The 26,085-nt window shown below is 34.0% G+C and overlaps 1 protein-coding gene across 4 annotated transcripts in view; it reads left to right on the top strand.

Annotated features, from left to right (window-relative positions):
* The window catches only part of LOC124365017 (aspartate--tRNA ligase, mitochondrial), a 79,062-nt gene that overhangs the window by 20,750 nt on the left and 32,227 nt on the right, over nt 1–26,085 (top strand). For all 4 annotated transcript variants that reach the window (XM_046820901.1, XM_046820900.1, XM_046820898.1 and 1 more), the window contains exons 5-8: nt 5,612–5,710; nt 5,900–5,977; nt 15,112–15,196; nt 21,408–21,583. In XM_046820901.1, the coding sequence (XP_046676857.1) occupies nt 5,612–5,710; nt 5,900–5,977; nt 15,112–15,196; nt 21,408–21,583 (438 nt within the window). The remainder of the gene's footprint in view (nt 1–5,611; nt 5,711–5,899; nt 5,978–15,111; nt 15,197–21,407; nt 21,584–26,085) is intronic.

Genomic DNA, 26,085 nt, shown 5'->3' with positions numbered 1-26,085 from the left:
TTCAAGCATTAGCAGTGTAGACAAGACACAGAGTGTCAGGTTAGGTTAGAAACTTTCTAATTATGTAGCGGATCATATTTTCATATTTATTTTCCAAACTTTAATTATAAGTATAAAAAAAAGGTGTTATATGTCTTTTTGTAAAGAATCAAATGGAGTATAAGATAGCATAACTGAAAATGAAAAAATAAAATATTTCAATAATACTACGTTGTGTCAAAATAAAAAACAAAATGTTTTTGCTCATAAAGTTTTTGTTAAGTTTTTTTTGATTGGTATAAAAACGTTAAATTACTAATAAATATATTATATTTATAAAGACAATATATTTATCTACAAAACAAACAAAAACCCAGGACATTATACAGGGTGGTGCAGAGGAAACGCATGTTTTTCGAACCGCTAGTACGCAGCGACGGGAGTGGGTATTGACCTTGAACGAATGTTGGCAGACGGCCCATACAATGCCGTTTCAGTCGCTATGGAGCATTGGAGCGTGCAACATCGTGTGTTCGTTGTCGAGCAGTTTTTTAGAAACAATGATTCTGTAGTCACAGTGCAACGTCTTTTCCGTCAATATTTTAGAGTTGGACGTCAAAGTGCAGTGCCTGATCGAAATACCGTACTCCGATGGGTTGCAGCGTTTAGAAGTACTGGTTCTGTGATGAAAAAGAAACCACCTGGTCTTCCCCGTTCAGTTCGTACTCCGGAAAATGTTGAACGAGTCAGAACGGCAGTTGTTACTAGTCCTAGACGATCGACTAGACGACATGCTGTAGCGCTGGGTATGTCACGTCGTTCGCTTCACCGCATCTTACATGATGACCTCAAGTTCCATCCGTACAAATTAATGATCGTCCAGCAGCTTAACACGTTCGCTACCGCCATGTTAAGAAAAGTCGTATACCCATAGACCAGCCGGCTCAAATATGAGCCGCACGGTTTCTTCCCGTGCACCGGCGTCCCAAATATGCGCCGCTCGGGGCACCTCAAATAGACTGACGTCCCATATTTGCGCCGCTGTTTGCATGCCACTATTATCGCCATGAAAAATCACTGGTCTATTTTAGAGGCTTGATACATTTGTATTGGTCTATGGGGATGTCTGGCTCACATAAGATAAGATAAGATAAGAATCTCTTTATTCATAGTTGTATACATTTTATACATGAATAGTGTCAGCATTGTATATACAATATAATTGACTAATCTTTACATTAACAGATTAGAATTCTGGGTATATTTTCCAATTTAAAATAGCCATACATAATATATAATGGTTAATCTATAAACATTATATTTCTGCAAGTTCATATTATAAATTAAAGAGAACTTTAAATTATTAAAAATAAGCTTCAAATTAATTAACTAACTAATGGGCCATCTGATTCATAAAATTCCTCTATTGAGTAAAGTGCCTTTGCTGTCAGGTAACTTGTTAATTTTTTCTTAAATTTTGGCAAGGTTTGTTCCGATCTAATGTGGCAAGGTAATCTTTGAAGAAATTTTAGTCCCGCGTAGGTTGGGCTTTTTTTATAGAACTCAAGATTATGATGCCCAATTATTCTATATCTGGAATTCCTGGTATTGTATTTTTGAGTAGGATAATCTGATATTTCAATACATTCTTGCAGTTAAGATTGTGGCAGTAATATATAAGGCAAATACTGTTGGAATTTGTATTGAACATGTGGGACGCTTGGTCTCTGGATATTTTAAAAATTACGTCCCGCACAGTTGGTAAACTTGTTCATTGCCGCCTACACTGTTCTTGTTGTAAACCTCACACCACGGGCTTCTTTCTTCTGAACTAAGGTTGAGGTTATGTTTTGTTAGTGTTTAGAAACTATTGTAGAACAAAATGGAACGAAATAAGAAACGTAAACTTGTGTGTACTGACAGTGAAATAGATCGTGAGCTGAGTAATAGTGACTGTGAATCTGACTCAAGTTCTTTGTTTTCATCGGATGGACAGAGTGAGTACGTTCCGAGCTCTAATAGTAGTGATGATAGTAGTGTAGTAGAACAAAATGAATTGTTTGACATTGAGGCTAATGAAATAACTCCAACATTGTCACTGATGAAACTGAACAGTCTCAAAAATAGTTTGGCAGATGACTCTAACGTGCAGTTCGTAACAAATGAAGTTCACAATGCCTACGTTAGTTCAGTTGCTTGTTGGACCAACACAAACAATGTTCCACTAGTTCACGAGTTTACAGGTAAAGAAGAAATACACTTACAAACAACAGATCCCGTTGAAGTTTTTGGTGCTATATTTGACAACGTTCTCCTAGACAAAATAGTCACTTGGACAAATAAGAGAGCATCAATCATTCGAGGAAATCCTCTTCCTAAGCATGCATCATTGAACGTTTGGGAGGATGTCAATATAGAAGAACTTAAAAAGTTTTTGGGTTTGTGCATGTTGATGGGTAATGTAAACTTACCGTCAATAAAGCACTATTGGTCCAAAGATAGCCTATACGAACATCCTACTTTTGGGCGGACAATGTCCCGTAACCGTTTTGAGTGCATTTTAAGATGCTTACGGTTTTATGATCCAGACACCGACAACACAAACAACAGAATGCATAAAATTGAAAACTTAGTAAACCATATCTTAGCAAACTGTGCTAGAGTTTACAGCCCTGGTAAGTCGCTTTCATTGGATGAAGCTATGGTCCTCTTTAGAGGAAGACTGTCGTTTCGACAGTATATAAAAAATAAAGCAACAAAATATGGGATAAAACTTTACGAGCTTACTACATCAGTAGGATACATTTTAAATATTATAATTTATCAAGGAAAGGGGACTCTGATGGACACAGATAAAGGCCACTCCTTTGAAGTGGTCAAAAAGTTAATGAAGGACCACATTGGCAAAGGCCACTTACTTTTTCTTGACAACTTTTACAATAGCGTCGAGTTAGCGGAGTATCTCATGAACAACAAGACCAACATGAGTGGTACTTTGAGGTCAACTAGAGCTGGTAATCCGGAGGTTGTGGTTCAAACAAAGTTGAGAAAAGGGGAGTATATCAGTCGCCAAAAGGGAGATGTTACAGTTATGGAGTGGCGTGACAAAAGAAATGTGTTAACCATTTCAACGTCGAATGGCCCTGAAATGGAGTTGGTAACAAACAAAAGAGGGGAACAAACAATGAAGCCTAGCATGGTTGTCCGTTACAATAAAGGCATGAGTGGGATCGATCGCAGTGACCAAATGGTCTCATATTATTTCACTCCCAGAAAGTCTCTGCGATGGTACGTCAAAATTTTTTTCCACCTGCTAGACGTCTCCTTGTGGAACGGTGTCTACATTTTCTCAAGGCTTGCCACCAAAACAACCTAGGTACCTGAAGTTCAGGGACATCGTAATAAGAAATTACATTCAGATAGAGCCCATGCCAAGGAATCCTCGCTCCAGCCACTCTTCACAGTCTGCCCATACTCCCGTGAAGCTGGAAAAGCGTCTGAGATGCCATGTTTGCAGAGAGAGAAACCAGAAGAGGAAGCAAACGTTTTATACCTTCTCCGTCTGCAGAGACTCAAATAACAAACCGTTTGGCCTATGCATGCCAACTTGTTATAACCAGTGGCACAATAATTAGACTATGAATGTGTGAGCACTTAAATATAATGTAACGTGGAACATTCTGAATATTTGTGTAAATTTAATAACTTATATAATTGTTCACTTATTTTGTAAAATAGTTATGAGATATGGGTTAACAGTCGTGTATTATGTCTTGTAGAGTAAAAAGAATCCCATTTGTGTTTTGGTACCTGGAAATAAAATAAACTTTATTTCTACTTTATTTTCTTATATTCTACTTTTTTAATTTCTAAAATTAAAATTCTTGTAGGCCTATAGCCTAATAAGATATGTATAATAATACATTCAATGAACTTGTATTTATGAGTCTGTTGTTTGAGCTTTTGTACCATTAATTAAAATACTCTCATAATAAGATATGCATGTTTGATTGAAACTTACCCTAAAACCTACAGTAACTAGCAGCAAATAAATAGTGGCTCATATATGGGTCGCTTGGTCTATGTTAAGATTTTGATGCTATGGACCGAGCGTCCCACATATGCGCCGCCGTAAAAATTACGCAAATCAGCAATATATGAAATAAGAAGAGTACAGACGTACATTTTAGGTTATTTTGTTGAATTATAGCTCAATTCAACAATATTTTATCCTTGGTCTGTGGTTAGTCTCACACCAATTATTCTCGGTCTGTGTAGAACAACCACATTTTGTAACGTTGGTCTGTTACAGTGACCCGGGCGGCGCAAATATGCGCCGCCTGGTAGCAAACGTGTTAATGAAGGGGATTTTTTACAGCGCAGAGAGTTTTGTCGCATAATGGATGAAATGTTTACGGAAGATCCCGATGCTACAGTCTTCATGAGTGATGAGAAGCACATTTTCATCTTGACGGTTACGTCAATGTTCAAAACTGTCGGTATTGGGCATCGGAGAACCCACAAGAATTACACCAAAGACCTCTGCACAGTTTAAAGGTAACAGTGTGGTGCTGCATTTCAAAGTTGGGTATTGTTGGACCCTATTTTTTTGAAGAGGAAGGAATTGCAGTTACTGTGACATCAGCTCACTACGTTGAAATGTTAAACAACTTCCTTCATCCAGAACTTGCAAGGCGTCAAGTGAACATGAGAGACATTTGGTTTCAGCAGGATGGTGCCACAGCTCACACGGCGAGAGCATCCATGGAAGTGGTTCGACAAATGTTCCCAGGACATGTGATTTCGAGATTTGGTGATGTTCACTGGCCCCCTCGCTCACCCGACCTGTCGATATGTGACTTCTTTTTGTGGGGATATTTGAAATCAAAAGTGTACATGAACAAGCCTCGCACACTCGATGACCTTAAGAATTCCATTCGTCAGGAAATTGAAGCCGTGCCGAATGAAATGTTGGAGAGAGCCGTCCGTAATTTTCAGAAGAGGATCAATATTTGTATCCAGCAAGAAGGACGTCATCTCAAAGACATTATTTTCCGAACCTAAATATGGTATGTAATTTCAAAAACTGCATTAAAAAACCTATCATTTAATACTTGTTTTTATTATTTTCAACCCATTGTGTTCCAGTAATTCAATGTTGAAAAACATGCGTTTCCTCTGCACCACCCTGTACCAATAAATAATTTTTTTATGAATTTTTAACCAGACCCTTGCAAAATTAGGCATTTTGGCTCGGCATTTTCATGCGTACCATATAGCAAAAACGCCGCGGCACTCAAAGGGTTAAAATATAATATTGTAATTTTTTCTAGGATTATACATTTTTTCTACCTTTATGCACTTAAAATCAACCATCAGACTCATGAATATTAGTTGCATCGTTGTCTGACAACTTAGATAAGGAGACTGAAAGTTACCACTTTAAGACTTTATATATAGTTAGCTGATGCTGATTTAACATTTATTCACATGTCTTAGGTTTTGAGTTTGTAAAGCTAAGTAGAAGTTATGATCTACAAAAAATATATCATTTAATATTTTTACCCTTTTAAATTCTGGATGAATACACCCCTTTCTTGTTCCTTTTGTAATTTTGTGTACATTTTTTCAGAGATTGGACTTAATTAAACGTATTCGCAACATTCCGCTAGACTCTCACATTGAGATTATCGGGCTGGTAGAAAGAAGGCCAGCCAACACTATCAACACAGTAAGTCTGTAGCAAGTTGTCGTTAACTATAAATATAATCTAGTCTGAAACTTATTTTGTTTTGAAGAATTTCTTAGTATATAATTTAAATTTCAAGCCCATACACTTGAACAGAGGCACTTTACCTAAGTATCGGTAATGTTATTGATTAGCAATGTCATAGTATTATTCTTAATGTTTTATTTTCAGACAATGGCAACTGGTGAAATAGAAGTTATAATAAATGAAATATTGGACGTTGCAGCTCCCAAGCGCAAACTTTATGAGGTAAACTTAAATTTATATTACATATTTTTGTTTTATTAAATTAATATTTACATCTAATATATTACATCTAATTATATTATTATGTAATATATTAAATCTAATTATATTATTATGTAATGTATTAAATCTAATTATATTACATCTAAATCACAAAACTATTAATTAGTGTCATTATGTAACAAATTAGTAGTAATGTTGTACTATATATTTGTAGAGAAGTTCAGGAAATTACCTTGTACAATTTTGAAAAAAACTACGGTTTATTGGAATACAGGGTCATCGAAAAATAATGCCTAGATTTTAAATAACTGCCATAAAAAAACTATTAAAGGTAATTTAAAAGTTGTAGTCTTAAAATGTGCGGAAATAAATAAATTTTTTTTTTTCATACCTTAGTATGTTTCAATGTGAGCACCGTTCGTTGCCCTGCAGATATCAAGTCTGTAGTCAACTTCCTGACACGTGCGTCCAATCATATCTGGCGTAACAGTTAAGATTGCGGAAGACATTCGCTCCCGAAGATGGTCCAAATCCCGAATCTTTTCTGCGTAAACTATATTTTTTATGTACCCCCAGAAAAAGGAATCCAAAGGGGTAAGATCAGGACTTCTAGGAGGCCATGAAATGGGGGCTGCTCTACCAATCCAACCGTTTGGGAAGCGTGCGTTTAGTGCAGCGCGTACTTCGCGATGGTAGTGAGGTGGAGCCCCATCTTGCATAAAAATGATTCGCTGTCCAGTCTGTTGTTCGATATCGTCTAATTGGGGTAACACAAACAGTTCAAGCATGTCCAGGTAAACTAGGCCTGTAATGGTTTTTTTCTACAAAAAAGAAAGGTCCAATAACTTTGTCATGAAATAACGCGCACCACACATTGAGTTTGGGAGAATCACGCACATACTCGTGGATTTCGTTTGGCTGTTGCGATCCCCATACACGGCAATTGTGACGATTTTACACATCCATTTATGTGAAACGTAGCTTCGTTTCACATAAATGGATTATCATTATTTGGATTATAATCATTATTATCATTATAATTATTATCATTATTATGGATTATCAGAAAATTTGGATTATCATCAATTTCATTTAACATAAAACTTGCAAATTCAGTTCGTTTAGGGCGGTCGGTAGGTTTTTTTGCTGTTTTATCTGAATTTTATACGCATGAAGTCTTAGCCATTTGTGCAGTACATTTTGTATTGTTGTTTTTGGAATGTTTAGTTGAAGACTTCGTCGAGCAATGGATTTTTTTGGGCTCCTAACACAAGATTGCCGGATACGCTCAACATTCTCTTCTGATGTTCTTGGTCGGCCTGGTCTAGATTTTTTGCCGACGGTCCCTGTTTCCCTAAACTGGTTAAACCATCGAATGATAGCTTTGTTATCAGGTGCTGTTTGACCTGGATATGTTCTCCGAAAGAGCCGCTGTACACTGACAATTGACTTTGACTCCGCGTACCAAATCACGCACTGTGCTTTTTGTTGCACGGTCAACATCGTACTGAGCGGCGGCGCGTCTGTGGCCGGCTGACCTTGACGATTGCGCAGCTTGTCTGCGCATCACAAAGACAGGGAAACACAATCAGACGAACTAAAAACAAAACTTGCGTTCACCAGTTATCGTCCAGTGAAAGAATTACTCATTTAACATGAAAGGTTTTGATGTTATAATTTTATTAAATCTAGGCATTATTTTTCGATGACACTGTATATTGGATCATTATTTATTACAATTTCTTAATTTTACTTGTTGGAATAGTGCCTTTTAAAATTATTAGTTTCTTGTTCATTTTTTTCCATTTTCACATAAAAAAATTTGGTGTTGTAAGAAACTTTTTTGAGGAAAAATCAAAGCTGTTATAAATGAACATTGTGTAGATTGAGTTTTATATTCTATGCAGGACTGTAACTTTTAACCCTTAGAGTTCAGCAGAATTAATCCTTCCCACACCATAGACAGATATATTTGAATGAGACTTTGAAGCTATATATGATTATATCCTAAATTATACATTGTGTTTCTTGGAGAGTTTTTTAGTTCATAAATAGCCTTTGGAATAGCAGGCGCACACTTGTGCTTATCGAAGTTTATTAGGGAGTATTTTTAGACAACCTACATTTTGCGGCAGAGAGAGGGGGGCCATCCTTTGTCTAGCTATGGTCCACCTGTTCTGCATTCTGCTCGGCTGCTTTGGGTCTCCTACAGACCCATAACAAAATATATCCCTTGTCTGCCCAGATGATAATATAAGAAGATAGACCTTATCTATGAAACTTTATCTATAATTTTTCAGTTTTATTAGATTATACAATTAATTTGAATTTAGATAAAATTAACAATATGGTAAATAATAGTTATTTTAAGATTTTTATCAATAAATATTTTTTTTTGTTTACGTATTATAGCATATTTATAATACAAATTAGCTATGAACTTAAAAAAAATACATTTTATAGGTGTCTTGGCGTTAAGGAAAATTATGAAATTCATTAATGGCATGCGAAGGGTTAAATTGTTTCCTTCTCAGCAGACAGGTTGTGTTTCCCAGACGGATGGAATGAATTAACATCTGTTTGGTTTTTAATTTTTTTTAACTCCTAAATTCTATCCACATTTTTAATGGTTTAAATAAATTGTACTATGTCATTTTTGTTTTAAGTGAAAACTTTGTTTATTTAGCATAATATAGTATATTTATTTATTTATTAAAAAAAATTGATTTTTTTGTAATTTTTTTCTGTAAATTATTATTTACTATAACAAAAGAGAATAGCTCTAAATTGTAGAAAAATGGTAATGTTTTAGAAAGCATTTTAATATAAAATAATATATATTATGAAAATAATAACGATACTTAACAAACCTTAACCCTAGAACTAACGAACAGTTGACTCTAACACTAACAGCGGGCATCCTAAGTGAGATACATGCACATTCAAGACATCAAATCAGGATGGCTGTGTGGTCTAAGGTGCTACTCTCGGGAGTTAGCCTTGGAGTCGCGGGTTAGCCTCCCGCACCTTATGTTAGGAATTTTTGCTATCGGGTGTACACTTATGAGAGTTACTGGTCTGTGGTAATGCCAGTAGGATGGCTCACCTTAAATTAACGGTGGTTGGCTTGGGTGGAAGTTGACAGAGAATCAGTGATTTGCTTGTAAAAGTGTACCAGACCCAAAACACCCCTTTAGTATTTTTTTGTCTTTACTACTAAAATAAAACCACTTGATTTATGTTTGTTTTATGTTCTATGAGGCATGTTCTATTGAGTCATTACCATGATAATAGCTTTTAAGTGTTCAAAACTCACAATAAAACCCTAATTGTACTATTTTTTCACTAACATGAAACTATTTTTCACCCCCCACCAAGCAGCATCTTACATCTGGAACTGCATCTGAGGATACCACATCTACCCTAAATACTTTTTTAGAGCTCAGACAAATGAAAGAGGTCAAATTAAAGAAACAGTCTCTGTAACGAATATATCCATCCTCCATCAAAATGTGGATGGCCTGGGAAGTAAGATAAACAGAGTATCTCACCTACTAGATGAAATACATCCACATATCCTCATCCTGTCTGAACATGGCCTTCAAACTGAACAATTGGAAAATACAAGAATCCCTGGATACTCTCTTGCAGCTCACTTTAGCAGAATAGAAAACATAGGAAGGGAGGTGTGGCAATATTTGTTGATAATACTATGACTGACACAACAAATTCCTGTGACATCTCACAATGTTGTAAAGAGCTCATTTGTGAGGCAGCTGTAATAAGAAACTAGCCTAGGTAAACGACATCTCAACATCATTGGTGTCTACAGATCACCCAGCGAAAACTTGGAAACAGGACTGGAAACACTGTCATTGATACTGGATGAGGTGGATGCAGAGAAGTACCCTACAGTCATACTGGGGAGACATAAATGTAAACAGCATGATACAGGACAGAGATAGTAGAATGCTAAGTGAGATGCTAAACACTCATAATATCATGAGAATGAACCTCCCCCCAACTAGAATTACTCCTACTAGTCAAACATCGATAGACTGGTGTATGCTCGAATCTCTCTGCAACTGACATGACTACAACAATCATCATGACAGGCATCTCAGACCATACTGCACAAATGAGCACAATTAACATCAAAATACCCAAGCCTACTATTCTCAGCAAAATGACCAGAATCATGAATGAAAAAAACTTAAATACACTGAAGGCATTGCTACGTAATGAAAATTGGGAAAATGTACTATGGAGCTCAAACAACCAACCAACGAAGCATTACACCTTTCTAATTAATACCATCACTACATCAATGGACTATGCCTGCCCAAAAAAAAAAATCCGAATTCGGAAAGGGAAAAAAGGCTGTATATTGCGGATGAGGAAGCTTTCAGACTTAAAAAAAGATTACCTAAACTGTCTTACAAACTATGAAACTACAGGGCAGCACCACTATAAGACTGAAGCACATAAAATTTAAAAAGAATATGACCTCAGACTCAGATTTCTTAAACAGCAGCAAGGTCCACAAACTATATTGAACAATCAGGCAATAAGTCAAAGGCTATCTGGCAAGTAATAAACGGACAACGTAAAATACAAGCACCTACAAGCAAACAATTTCAACTTAGTATTAATGGCAAAACAACAGAAAATATTAGAGAAATATCTGACCATCTAAATCTGTTTTTTTACTAACATTGCTGATCAGACAATTAGAAACAACCCTACTTTGACAGGGAAAATCTTACAATAGCAGAAAACCAATCATGATTTTCTACATTTACCTCTCACAAATGAGAAAGAAATCAGTGATATTATAAACAAATTAAAACCTAAAACATCCTCTGGTATTGATGATATACCAGCGAAACTGTTAAAAAACACTGCAGTACTGAATTAATACCACCCTGACACATGTTGTAAATATGTCCCTGACACAAGGACTTTTCCCCTCAGCACTTAAGCAAGATAAGGTCTACCTAAGCTAAAGAAAGGAAGTGCACTGGAAGCCAGTAACTACAGGCCTATCTCCTTGCTCCCAACATTCTCCAAGGTAATGGAGAAAGTGGTTCTCAGAAGACTCATGAATCACTGTGAGACTAACCACCTCTTGACAGGTAAAACAGCATGGATTTCTTAAAGGCCCGCTCTACAACATCAGCCATCATTGCTCTAGCTGAATTCATTGTTGAAAACTTGGAATCAGGAAAGTTGGTTACAGGCATTATGTTGGACTTTAGTAAGGCTTTTGACTGCCTGGGCCACAGTCTGATCCTTGGCAAGCTTGGAAGTTTGGGTGTCGGGGGGTACTGCTATGAAGTGGTTCAAAAGTTATCTGGAGGGCCGCAGTCAGGTGGAAGAGCTGACAGAAATAAATAGAGGGCTCTCACAGGCTATAAGATCAAACCCTCTTCCCATAAAAAGGGGTGTGCCGCAGGGCTCGGTACTGGGGCCAGTGTTGTTCATACTCCTTACAAACGATATGCCGCGGTACTTGGGAGAGAACACTGTGAAGCTGTAATGTATGCGGATGACACAACGCTGTTACTTGCTGAACACTCACCAGATGAACTCGCCGTACAGTCGTATATTGCTCTGGAAACAGGCTTACCAATACTGCCATGAGAACGATCTTGCCGTGAATGCTTCCAAAACCAAGCAGCTGGCTTTCGGGAGAAGAGGGGTCTTGGTTCAAACTGTGCCTGGTGTGTCTTTGGAAGAATACTCTGCATTTCTTGGAGTAATTATAGACAACCAAATCTCTTGGTCTCGGCATATAGATGCCTTAACAGCTAAACTCAGCTCCTGTATATATGTCCTAAAGCGCATCAGACAATCAGGTAGTCTAGAGACTGCTATGATCGCCTATTTATGCGCTCTTTCAGTCACACCTGCAATATGGGCTGGCTGTTTGGAGAGCATCAACAGCAACAAACACAAAACGCATCTTAGTATTGCAGAAAAGAGCAGTGAGAATACTGGCCAGTATAAACTCTACAGCCTCATGCAAAGAAGTTTTTGCGACATTAAAAATAATGACTGTCATCTCCCTTTATACAGGGTGTACATAAAGTCCTGCACGGGTATAATATTTTCTGAACGATAACAGATAAAATAAACAAGATTTGGTACATCAATACTACACCTAAAAATCTACTTTTTGAAGGAACTATCAGTTTTTCTGTAATATCATGGGGACGTCCTGCAAGGAGTCAGAAGGAAAATCTTAAATTGGAGCATAGGTCAATATGGACATCATTTTAAAGGGCTTATCTAGCAGAGTTTAATGCCGCAAAACCGCACTCAAAAAGATTGATCCAGTACAAAATGGCGGCTGTTCAAAGATTTTACTTGGTTACATTTTATTAGTAGCCATAACCCCAGTAAAGCAAAACTGCAACCAAACAAATACTGCAGCTAACTACTACATTATGCTTGTCAGTTGTACAGAAGTGAATTATGACATTAGTTATCCTCAAGGGTTACAAATTTGGTCCTAATATATTGATACACGGGGAAAACCTGATAACAGTAACAATTAGAAATCTCTTATCTTTGGGTCGCAGTTAGGACTTTCCTATTACCCAGTCTATTCATAGTAGGCTATTCTAGTTTTCTTGTTTTAGTGGTGCTGTCCATCCATTTTATCAGTGCGCTTAGTACAAAAGAGTTTGTCGTATTGCTTGTAGTTCTTCAACTACACTATGTCGCTTGACGAACGTGAACGTATAACATTTCTTATGATGGTTGGTTGGGGAAATAACAGACGATCACACGAGGAAGCATGCCATTTATTTAATGACTGCTTTCACGAGAGGCAGCCAATTTCTAGAACAACTGTAGGAAGAACCGATCAACACTTTATGAAAACAGGAAGTGTTTCCGATCGTCATAGGTCGCTGAGATTTCTAATTGTTACTGTTATCAGGTTTTCCCCGTTATCAATATATTAGGACCAAATTTGTAACCCTTGAGGATAACTAATGTCATAATTCACTTCTGTACAATTGACAAGCATAATGTAGTAGTTAGCTGCAGTATTTGTTTGGTTGCAGTTTTGCTTTTACTGGGGTTATGGCTACTAATAAAATGTAACCAAGTAAAATCTTTGAACAGCCGCCATTTTGTACTGGATCAATCTTTTTGAGTGCGGTTTGCGGTATTAAACTCTGCTAGATAAGCCACTTTAAAAATGATGTCCATATTGACCTATGCTCCTATTTAAGATTTCCTTCTGACTCCTTGCGGGACGTCACCATGATATTACAGAAAACTGATAGTTCCCTCAAAAAGTAGATTTTTAGGTGTAGTATTGATGTACGAAATCTTGTTTATTTATCTGTTATCGTTCAGAAAATATTATACCAGTGCAGGACTTTATGTACACCCTGTATAAAAGAAGTAGTGTTGTATGTTGATGCAGGAACCCTCCCACAAGGCTCAAATATCCACAGCTACAACACCAATATGCCACACTACACAATGCCTCGCCATCACCTCACACTGTATAGAGAAGACACCAGCGTATATGGGAAGAAAACTCCACAACCTCCTGCCAAATGAGCTCAGGACCCTAACGGGAACAAGACTGAAGACTGCTCTGACAGCATGGTGATCGACAAACCTTTTTACACGCTGGAAGAGTTCCTGCAATGGAAGAAACTGAAAACTCTCCATTCTCTTCTTCTTTTCATTTTTAAAATGTTTGACGCCATTGTATTTCTTGACGAAACTGCAAATAAAGAAAATGTCTATGTCTATGTCTATATAATATGCAAAAATTCACACTCACGACAGGAAAAAATGTGTCTTTAATTACAAATTTGCCAGTTCCAGGGTTAAGCAATAATAATGGTAACAATCTCAAACATTTTAAAAAATTAAATCTTCCCAACCTAGAGAACTGAGGTTCTGAATTTTAAAATTTTAAAGGTTTTTACTGAAATAAGGTATGAAAAATTTGCCAACCATTTGTCAACATCTACTAAAAAACACTAGTACAAATTTAATTAATTAAATAAATGTTGGAATCGCACATTAATTAATAACGGAACTGGCAAACATCTGATATCAGGCATTTCGTCATTTCAGTGGCAGCACTCCACCACCCGATATATGTTTTATTAACATGTCTAACGCCTTGTTATTACTTCTATAAAATACTTACACTGGATTTTTACTGCTATAGTTAGTTTCAGTTTAACAATTCTTGTATCTAATATTGATTTATTATATAGTTGTTTATGTTGGTCATTTAGAATATTGACAACAATAACAAGTTTTAGTGAGTTATATAATGGACTGTAATTTTTGAGATTGTTTAAGTGAACCTTGATAACATTTAAACTAAAGCCTGTTTATACATAAAAACATAAGGGAACTTGGGTAAAATAGATATTTTAATGTTTTGATAGCTCTATCAATGTTCAATTTTTATAGCCTAACAATTCACATGAATTATTGGTTGCAAGCTTGGCCAATTAAAGCTTTTTAGAATTTTTAAAATAAAAGGTTTTGATTTTAAAATTTGTGTTTTAATTTACAATTTGTAAAAAATATGATTTCATACTCAATATAAAATTATCTATCTATGATTGGGTTATTTCATAGTAATAATCATTACTTTAATTTATATACCTATTTTATTCAACACATAAATGAAATTAATTAATTTAAGGCAATGTACAAGACGCCAATAATATTTCATCACTGAGAAAAATTTTACTGCTAATCCCAGGATTAATTTAAATTGTTTAATGAAGGCAATTAGATGTTTCAATTTTCTTTTCTATTCCTAACTTTTACTGTGCTCCTTTGTCAACATTTACAAATATTCCAAATAGCAGTAGAAGTAGATAGAAGTGGAAAGTTTGTTTTGTATATTGTTTATTTCTTAAAAAAAAAAAAAATTATTTTGGTTACCTAAAGTTTGGTAAAATTTTTATTTATTGTAAATGTTGGTGTTCTAAGATAGTTTTGGAAATTAAAAAATCTAATATAGATGTTGTTTGTATGTTTTAATATGGCTAAATATCAAATGAAAAATAGAAACACCAATAGAATTATAGATGTGGATGTATTTCATAGTTCTGTCCGTCTGTCTGTCTGGTTGTTAGCCCAGTGGGGAAGAAGTGGCCGGGAGAACAGGGAAGAAGGCTCGCTCCTCTATTCTAATTACAAGTGGAGAAATTGCTCATTGCGGTAAGTACACATATTTATTTTTATTTCAGATAAAATGTTTAAATGTTCATGTCAACAGTTTTAATTAAACAATATGTAGTTGTTATTTTTAAAGTGGTATGTGAGTAAAGTTTTAGGTTTCTTTAAAAAAAATTAGATGCCATAAAAATGACTTTTTTTAATGAGTTTAGAACATTTTTGAATTTTAAAAACATCAGTTTAAAACTCTGTTTATCTGAAAAGTGTGTAGGAAATTGCTTTTTTTTTAATAAGCTTATTTTAACATTTTCATTGTTGTTATCTCAATCTCTAACAAATAAATGTAATCCTCCTGCTGTTATTTTACTTCTTATTGGAAGAGAATTTTTAGCATCATACAAGTGTACTTTAAAAAATAGGAATAACATTTCTTTCCAAAAATAAAGGGAGAATTTCGTAATAGTAAAATACATTGTCTATTTAAAAACTGTATATATATATTTATAATGTTTATTTTCAAATTGTTGACAAAGAACTTAAAAAATTGTAGAGAACTTAGATTATATTTTATATAAATAAAGTTTTGAAAAAAAAAAAAATGTGAGATCTGTCAGAGATAATAATTATTTTTATGTTGTTTGTAAAAAAAATACCATTTTTTGTATTGTGTAGAATAAAATAAAAATTTTATAAAGAGCATAAAACAGATGTTGAGTTACATGTCGGTGGTAAAATATAAATGAAAAGTTAAACATACCATGATGTATTCAGAGACAATTTAGCGCTATCAGGGTGTCTACTGTACCACTGCGGTGCACAGTACACAGAGATAGACGGGCGGCACGCAAAACACTCTACTGGTCATGGAAGTTCCGGAAAAGTCAAGAACTTTTATGAGGGGTCACAGAATTCACCCGATTATGACTAAGTTACAGAAATGTTTTATTTAAAATATCAGTTTTTATGGTATAATGACAATAACTAGTGATATGTTAGAACCGAATCTTAAAATCTCAAATCTCGCTGCGTCAATAAAATTATCAACTGACGGCATTACACAAATTACTGATCACAAACACATACTTTTGTTATAGTTTCAGTATGAAAACCTATAGATAGATAACCTAATTGAAATAAAATTATCCTAGTTTACTAATACTAGATAGAAACTGTATAAACCTAGTATAGTAAAATACTATTTGGAACTGTTTTGTTAAGGCACAGTGGCATGTTTTAGTTAATTATACAGTTCTAGGGCTAGAGACCATTAATTTTGAGTAAATATTATAAGAAAAACTATCATAATTATTTTATCTGTTTACATTTTTTTATAGTGTTATAATAACACACTTTAGCAAATGTAATGTAATGTTTTATTTTTAGGTAATGTGCATAATGTGCACTTTAGTTGATCAGCTATTGTCCGTACATTATTTGAAGATTCATTGACTTGCCAGACATGTTGTAAGCACTTCATTCATTTTATTCATTTTTTCTCATAACATATTTTGAAGATGTTATTGAAATTGAGTAAAAAGAGCTGCCGGTATCGAGCATTGGCAGCTTGTTTCCGCAAAAAATACCTCTAATTTTATTTTTAAATATTTTAACCCTTTGAGTGCCACGGCATATTTTTCCAAGTCATACGCATAAATTGCCGGAGCATTTCCTTCTGTTTTGCAAGCGTGTGTGGAAAAAACTATATTAAAAAAAACTATTCAACCGATTTGAATAATTTTTTTTTAGTTTGTGTGTTATAAAACAAGGTATTTTTTCCATATAATATTATAATTTTATTATTATTTACACAAAAAGAATATAGGTTATAACAAAAAACTAAAAAATGAAAAAAAAATAAATTTCAAGTTTGAACTAAAATTTTATTTATACAATATTTTTTTAATTTTTTTTAGCTATACCATATGAAAGAGCATGAAAAACTGAACAAAAATCATGTATAATATGGTGTGTTACAGTAATATTTAACCAGATACTGCAATATATACAAAATACAACAAAAAGCAATTTTTATTCAAGTTTGTCAAAAGTTTAGAAACAATATTATAACTATCCTATTTCACTCAATGAAGTAAGACAACTGTAAAATACTAATTATATAAAAAGTATATAAAAATATACACAGGCCTACAATATAACCTTACTTCTATAACCTTACTTCACCTAAAATCTATAGTTTGATTGAAACTTGCGTTTTACTTCATCACCAATCCAACAATAAAATATACGTCACTAAACACGAAAAAAGAAGTTTATTAATGCATTGTAAGTTTTACTGAACACAATTGCAGAATAGTAATAACAACAGTTTTTCAGCATAAACACACGAAACTAGCTCAATGTAAACACACAACAAACGAAACTGTGTAGTTAATGGCAACAAGTAGCAGCTGACCAACTATTGCGTCATCTGTTTTTTTTTCTGATGGCAAATAACTACAAGGGGGCGGTGAACAATAAAAATCAATCACAATCGATTGTTTGAAACTTGTAGATTGCCATGAAATAAGTTATTATTGTCAAAACAAAAATGAATTATATGTGATATTAATTAAATACAAATCGTCTACTGGGTAGATGCCGGCAATTTATGCACATTTAACAACATCTACTATGTAGACGCTGCGACACTCAAAGGGTTAAAAGAGTGAACTTCTAAATACTTGGGTGTACTCATTGAACAGATTCGACGGATGATTTTGGACTTGTATTAGACCCAAGTATGATTTCCTCAACAATACAAATTTTCTCTTTTATCGTGGGTTAGTGTTTTGTGTTATTTTAATCAACAACAATCTGTTTGTTATTTGTGTCAGTAAGAAACATATAAATTTTGAACATTGTACAATGTTGAGTAAAAACTGTTTTCTTGATATCTAGCATTTCGGATTCAAATAATCCATCTTCATGTTCTTGCAGGTTGAGGAAATGTACATTGTATAAATAAAAAAAAAATAACAAAAATGTTCCAAGGTGTATTCTTGTTACTTATATACCCTTTACGAGGCTACATTTCTAAAATTTGAATAACTCGATTGTGTTTCTCATAAAATTAAAATAAAAGGGTTGACTACCTTCATACAACAGTAATAAACTTAAGCAAGAACTACCCTACAAGCGTTCTGAAAAATAAATTCTAATCAGTAATAATAGAACAAATCTAATACATAATGTGGTTTACCCTTTATTCAGTTTTGACTTAAGAATAAAAATAATATCTATACAATGTTTTAATGTTAATAAGTACAGTATTTTACTGTTTTAAAGTATTTTGAGTAGTAATTGATAGTTTTTAGATTGTGCTCTTTAATTTAAAATTGTTGAATTACATTTTTGCTACATCCCTGAAAACAGTCTAATATTGTGTTTTTCTCACACAAAGTGGTGTAACTGTCAAAATTTAAGAATCATACGTTTTCTTAAACCCTGACTTAAAACCATCTGAAAAAGATTAAAATGTTTGCTGTATTGTTAAATTTGGTAATCTTTCTCATATTGCTACATGAATCTCTGGTGGGTCATAAAAATGCATTGTTCTGTGCAAAATGATTCACCAGTGAATCATGAAGGTGGCAGACTCAGGTGTCTGATAGTTTAGTGTAGGTTTGTGCTAGAGCACTCTAGGTGAAATTGGCAGAACTACAAATTCTGTTTGGGAACACCACCCTAATGTTGTATATTTTTAACTGACCTTAGTTCTCCTGTGACTCTTATATTCAACTACAGTCAGTGCCACCAAATTTGACGGGTGGGTAGAATTGCGCCATTGTCAGATTGTGTGAACGTAGTGAAATAGAATAATCCCTGAATTATATCCATTTTAGAGCTTGAAGTCATTCATTTTGATGACATGTTACAAAGGTCAAAATCTTAATATTGGCTTCAGGAAAGACCGCTGATGATAACAGTATATTTTCTTTATGTTCCAAAAATGTAGTTTCAAAATGCTAAATAAAAAACCAATTTTAATTTATTAACACAATGTATTTAACATTTCATTAAAGAAGGATGTTTATTACATTTTGGTTAGTAACATTTTGATTGTTGCAGAATTTTAGCCGAAGGTATAAACTTTATTTTTTGTTTCAAACATTTTTCTGAGTTTACTTATTTAGCCGGAAAATGCGTGCAAACCTAAATTATCATTGTAATCACAAACATGCGGAAAAGTTCATGCGCTATAAGTATAGACACAATTTCTGCTCAACACTTTTTTTTTAATTTTCAATAGTTTACTTTCTATTATTTTTTTTATTAATCTACTATAGTACTGTGTATTAAACACATATAGTAAAAGTAATAATATAGTAAAATTGTTAAGTAAATTACTTTTAAACAAGTGACATTGTTAGTACTTACTACATACACACAGAGTGTAATTATTTGTCAGTCCATGGGCGATTTGATCATTTGGTGATTCTGACTCACTTTCTCAATGTCACAGTCACTGTCTGATGAGTCATCTCTGAGGTGTATAATAAAAGGTTCCATTATGTCATCTCTAACAATTTCTTTATCCCAATCATCTGAATGCAGATTTTCACTGCGCCTCACAAAACTTTCCCAATCGGCAGTACTTATCTATGGCTTCTGAAATTAGTTTCTCAACATCACTGCTAATTTAAAATTATTATTTCTTGTAGCAAATTCTCACTAGACTTCTTCCCACATCAGTTCAATCGGTGCCAGTGGTAAGGAGGAAATCTCATCACTTCATGGCTCCATGACATAGCTAGTTCGTAAAACTCGTTTATTTTGTCTAAAGGGTATACCTGTTCCGCTTTAGTTTCCTTGTCAAGAATATCAATAATTTTCTGCTTAACCACTCCTTTATGTTTTGTTTTCTTCCCGTTAATTGAAGGAACTTTTTCAATTTGTGCAGATTGGTAGAGTGCATTGTCTATAACAATGACTGTAGATTCTTCCAGTCCTGGTGGAAGATTTTGATTAAACTATCTTTTAAATGACTCATGATTCTTTTTCAGAGTGATAGTCTGTACCGGCTGTTTAAATGGGTTAAATCCTTTTCCATTTTCCGCAAGATACATTATTAATCTACCACATTGAATCTTGAACCACCTTTCCCAAGATAAAATGTTTAGTGAGATTTTGGTTTACCCATGTTTCGTCTAGACAAATGTGATTTAACATTTTTATTCCTTACAGATTTAATTTTCCTTAAACATTATGCACGTGCAACCACAATGTTCTGTCTTTCCACAAGAAATCTACGACCATCGTTTGCTTTCTTAAACTTAAATCCAACAGTGTGTATTAATTTTTTTCCTTCAAACCACATAACAATCAAAGTCACTCAAAACAGTCAGTTGTTTCTCTCATGAATATTGTTTTCTTGGTGACGAAAAATCACATGTTGGTGACAATTTTTGATCCTGGGCACATCTTTGAACAGAATGTAGACTTAATCCACACACTTTTGATGTAAGCTCTTGAAGTTTATCGTTTCAAGAACACCAGATCAGTTAGCCTTTGAGAAAATTCAAAACGTTAACTACAACACATATAGTTTACAGTAAAATTATTTTTCTTCATACTGAGATCGAGCAATTCTCGACCGTCCTCCACTTCACCGGTTCCATATATGGCAGCAGCGTGAATCCATCCACCCGCCTTATTTGGTGGCTGCGATTGTAGAGCAGTGATTACAAGTTGTACGAAAATAAACTTATAAAAGCTAAAAAACATGGCAAACGTAAGTTCTGCTTTGTAGCTTTGAGGTGATGCAATAACATAGCAGGCAATACAACATCTGAAAAGGGTTGTACTTGAAAACAAAGTACAACTGTGCATGTCCAAGTCATGGGAAGAGACTTATGCCGTACACGAGAAATAACTGTAAGCATAAAAGTCATATGTATTATAGGCCACCTATGACTTGTATGTAATAACACACTTCTTTGTAACAATTATAATGTATTCTTATCGTTACTCAATTAAATTAGTAAAATACCAATAGTATATTTTTTACAAAATAGAATAGATTTGATGAAATTCAGTAGGGTTCCGAACTAAAAGTGTACTATGTGTTAACAGTGAACTAAACCACAGTGAACATTTTGAACCGTATGATTTAATGAGTTTTTATGAATACTCGTGTATATGTATCCTGTATCCATTACTACAATGTTGGTAATGAAAGAATATTCGTAAAATGAGAGTTGTTGATTTTTCTGAGATTGGGTTACATTGTTAATTTGATTTCTTTTGTTGGCAGGCACTGAAGCCGTGCGGAGGAGGTTCCTACAGAGATCTCACAACTGTGGTGAGCTTAATGAGTCCAAGGTCAACATGGATGTAACACTCTGTGGCTGGATCGAGAGCAAACGTAACGAACGATTTGTCGTTCTGCGAGACGGCTATGGTGCTGCTCAACTGGTCATCAATCCTATTGTAAGTACGTTGATAACAGCAAAAGGTTTCTTATATTATGATAAAAGTGCCAAAAAAAGGATGTTTCTCAATTAAACTTTTGGGGTATATTTGTTCTCCACCCCAATTAAGTTCCAATTTAATTTAAGGTCCAATTAAGTTCAAGTGAATATGCTCATATTTCAATATTCCTTATGTACGTGTCACTATAAACCAATAAATTTTAATAAACTCTTGGTATTTTTTTCCAAGGAAGAACCTCATACCATTGTTGTAAATAGTTAAGTAATGCAAAATAAAATTTGTATTAAGTTAATTCATTATTTTTTTTATTTTTAAAATAAAGTTAAAATACATTTTTGTTCAGGCTTTTTACTTACTTTATTTCTTTCTGAGTCAAAACTGTAAGGAAGTGCCCATCATAAGTATTAGTCATGTTCAAAATATCTACATAGTTAAGTTCATGGGCTTAGGAAACATGTTAAACAATGTATTTGATTCAGTAAAATGCCCACATTTTAGCTTATGAAAGTATGCAGTACTAATTACATTGGTAAACTGTAGAAGTGGATTAGTTATTGTGCTCTTTTTGAACAAAGTAGACTACTTGAAACATAGTTAGGCCTACAATAAATTACTTGTTATTTTTCACTTTAAAACTGAAGATTAGATCAGTAAAATGGTAAAAAAGGTATTAAAAATAAATAAGTCATTGTAAAAAAAAATGGCCATTTAAACCCTCTAAGTGGCAAGCGACGTCTGAGACGTTCCATTTACGCCGCCGTGACGTGGCAAGCGACGTCTTAGAAGTCGCTTCACATTTCCGCTTATTGCTAGGCAACCGATAATTATTTTTACGCGTAGTTTTGCACAGTTGCGTTCACCACTAAATTTCAAATACATTTCATATAGTATCATCAACATCATGATGAAATAATCAGAAAATAATCAATAGTACTAACTGAAAATAATCCTAAGTTTTCTCCCGCGGCCCGTGACAAAAACTAGCTGAGTAGGCCTACGTGACTGTTTCGTTTCTCTTGTCTTGTAATGGTCGTTTTTTGTTGTTTTGGTGTTGTGTTTTACAATATTTTACAATGGATGTCAATCTAGGAAGTAGTAGTATACGTGATATATTACAAGGTGAAGAAAGTTTTTGTAGTTCAGATGAAAGAAAAGTGATTTTGCTGTCGAAGAGATACCCGATAATATTTCATTTTAGCAGATATTGTAAGTGAATCAAGTGAAAGTGAATCAAGTGATGGGCGAATCAAGTTTATCTGATTCTAGTGTAACCCTCATACAAAGAATTCCACACCAACGTAATTGGGTACGAGTGTTTCCTCCAGAACCAAATAAAGATATTCAGAGTGAGACATACAGGTGTCAGAAATTGTCCACCTAGAAACTTAGGTAGGCCTATTGATTATTTTTATCTTTTTTTTACTGACTTCATTTGGAATCTTCATTACCAATGAAACCAACTTTTATGCTGCTAAAAAGATAAGAGATAAAAAAGAAATTCTGGTGAAATCCGGACAGTTTTCTAGGCTGAAAGATTGGGTAAATATTTTGGTAAATGAAATGAAAGTTTATGTGGCCTTGATATTGAACATGGGATTAGTTAGACAAAAAAATATAACTGATTATTGGAGCAGAAAAGGCAATAGACAAACTCCTTTTTTTCCCTAATAATATGTCTTTGAGAAAATTTCAGTTGATTACCTCCATGTTACATGTTAGCCGCTCAACAACCGTCGCACGCAATGATCCAACTTTTGATTCCTTGGAATAAAATCAGAAGCTTTTATGATTACATCAATTTGAAATTCAAAGAACATTTTGTTCCTGGACAAAACTTGTCCATAGATGAGTCTCTCATTGCAATGAAAACAGAAGTGTATTTATTCAGTACATGCCTAATAAAAAAACATGCCCGTTACGGGATAAAAAAATTTGAAATGTGTGACAGTGAGACAAATTATGTTTTGAATGTTTCTCTGTACACAGGAAAAGACTTTTTAGCAAATGAACCAGGTCCTTTTACTCAAAAGGTAGTTTTGGAACAGTTGACTTCTTGTGACTTACTCAATAAAGGGTATAATATTTTTACAGACAATTATTACACAAAAATTCCATTGGCCCGTGAGTTGCTAAATAAAAACACTTTTATAACAGGAACAATTAATAAAAAACTCCAAAGAACTTGCTAAAAGTATTGTTAGTGCCAATTTAGGGGTACAAGAGAGCATTTATTACAGGCAGGATGACATTCTTTTGGGTAAAATACAAACAAAAAAAAAACAAGAAAACCCTGTTATACTGTTGACAACTGGCTGTCACGCAGAAAGATGAATTGGTTTACGAGCAAAAGTGGCTTACAAGCAGTGAAGCCAGTTGTAATAAATAATTATAACTTACAAAATGGGGGGTGTTGACAGTAGTGACAAAAGCATTTACCATTTATCATGTGCTAGACAAAGTAAAAAATACTGGAAAAAAATAGTGTACAACCTAATTGACACTGCAGTATTCAATGCTTACATCCTATACTCCAAAAATTCAGATAAACCCATGGCAAGGGATGATTTTGTTGATAGTATAGTACAAGGACTGGTTTCCAATGATACAACTCCTTTCACCTACTGTGGCTCATGAAAGTCAAAGCGCCCATTGAAATTGCCCATTTAGATGGGAAAAAATCAAAGAGTGTGCATCCATTTGTGCGAAGAAGACCCTAATGTGAAAAGAAAAAAGAAGCGTTTATTGGTGTCCAGGGTGTAACTGCGGTATTCACCCTCTTTGTTACCCTAAACTCCAGCACTTTTATAGGCCTTACACAACAGGGAGGAAGAGGGCAAGCAACTTCTAGCGATTTCTGACTAGAAACAGTGTTTTTTTTTTCTAGATTTAGTTTTTCCCATAATAACTTTTTCAGTGTTGTAAATAGAAAAAATATTATTTTGAAGCTTTTTTTGTTTAGAATTAAATGGTGAATGAATACATTTTACATTTAACATAATCTCCTAGGAATGACATTTTAAAAGTTTACAGAACGTAAAAATGAAAAGTTTGGTGGAGAAAAAAAAGTTTTTTTTTGAACATTTATGTGGACATCATAAAAAAATATATTAAGGTATGTACAAAAAAAACTATACTATGTTATTCTGTAGTTTATAACGAAAAAATTGATATATAACAAGCATTGCTATATTAGAATTTGCATTTTATTTTTAAATTATAAGATAGTCCTGCTTGACTCTGAAAAATAGCCCGCCATTTCAGCAACATATTACCGCCACTTAGAGGGTTACTTTACATAAAATTAAAGTGAAGATAAAGAAAATTTATTGTCTTGACCTATTTACAAAATGTACACATTATCCCATAGTTATACTTAAGCTTAGGCTTAAACCTACAGAAGGTTGTTGTTCAGCCTCATTGCCATCTAAATCGCAATCACTTACTACATTTTCATCTTCAGAAATATTATAATCAGGATCAATATCTACATTGTCACTATCAAAATCAAACAGTGTATCCTCAGTGTCTTCAACTTGCAAAACATTTGCGTCACAGTCACCTCGGCTTGTTGACACCATTTCAGTTGTAAATGAAAACTCACTTTACATGCTTATTTGTTGACAACTAAATAATCATAATAAATCTGTATCTATTCCTGAATAAGACTTCAGAACTGATGTTGAACCAAAAAGCAGTAGACACTACAAGCCGTTGGTCAGCCGGCAAAATAAACACTACCCAGGTTTTCAACTACGCATTGTAATAATGACGAAAGTAAGTTCATAGAGGAAGGTAACTTGTGACTAGTTATTTAAAACCCTTTCAAAAGATCTACAGAGATGTTACATTGATGAAATATGAGTCTGAATGACTTTCTTCATTAGATATTCACATTGCAATAGATGTCGGACTGAGTTCACCTATAGACCTCAAAAGGTTAAAACAATGTGTTTTTTTTTATTATATGTATATATAAACGCTAATGTGTAATTTATTTTATTCCAATGGTTATGTGATAGAATTTCCAGAAAATGTTTGAATACCTTCATCACTCCACATCCTCCAGACCCCAAAAACTGAAATGAGCTTGTGCAATATAATGAAAGCTTGTAACTGCCTTAAGTTCTCTATGACTGAGTTTAAACTAACTGAATAACAATAAGTTTTTAATCATTATATGTTATGTTAGGTATTTTATTCTTTGTTTATTACATTTAATGATTACATTCAATGTTTTATGTTTAAATTTTAATACTACATGTTTAACCATTCAATTTATATTTTATATTTAATTTATATTATAATTTAGTATAGGCATTTTTAACAAATTGCCATGTTATATACCGTAAGGTGATTACTGTTATGCAGTGTTATGTGACAACATGTAAAAGTTAATATTACAAACACATATCTTGGATAAGTTTGTCAGTTAGCCTCATTTAACAAAACATTGTCAAGAGGTGTACAACATTCTCATTCGTGCAAAACTTTGGTTATTA

Source organism: Homalodisca vitripennis, chromosome 6 (assembly GCF_021130785.1).
Source record: "Homalodisca vitripennis isolate AUS2020 chromosome 6, UT_GWSS_2.1, whole genome shotgun sequence".
NCBI lineage: Eukaryota > Metazoa > Arthropoda > Insecta > Hemiptera > Cicadellidae > Homalodisca > Homalodisca vitripennis.
Note: the sequence above shows the minus strand (reverse complement) of the source record. Positions and strands in the feature narration are given on the sequence as shown.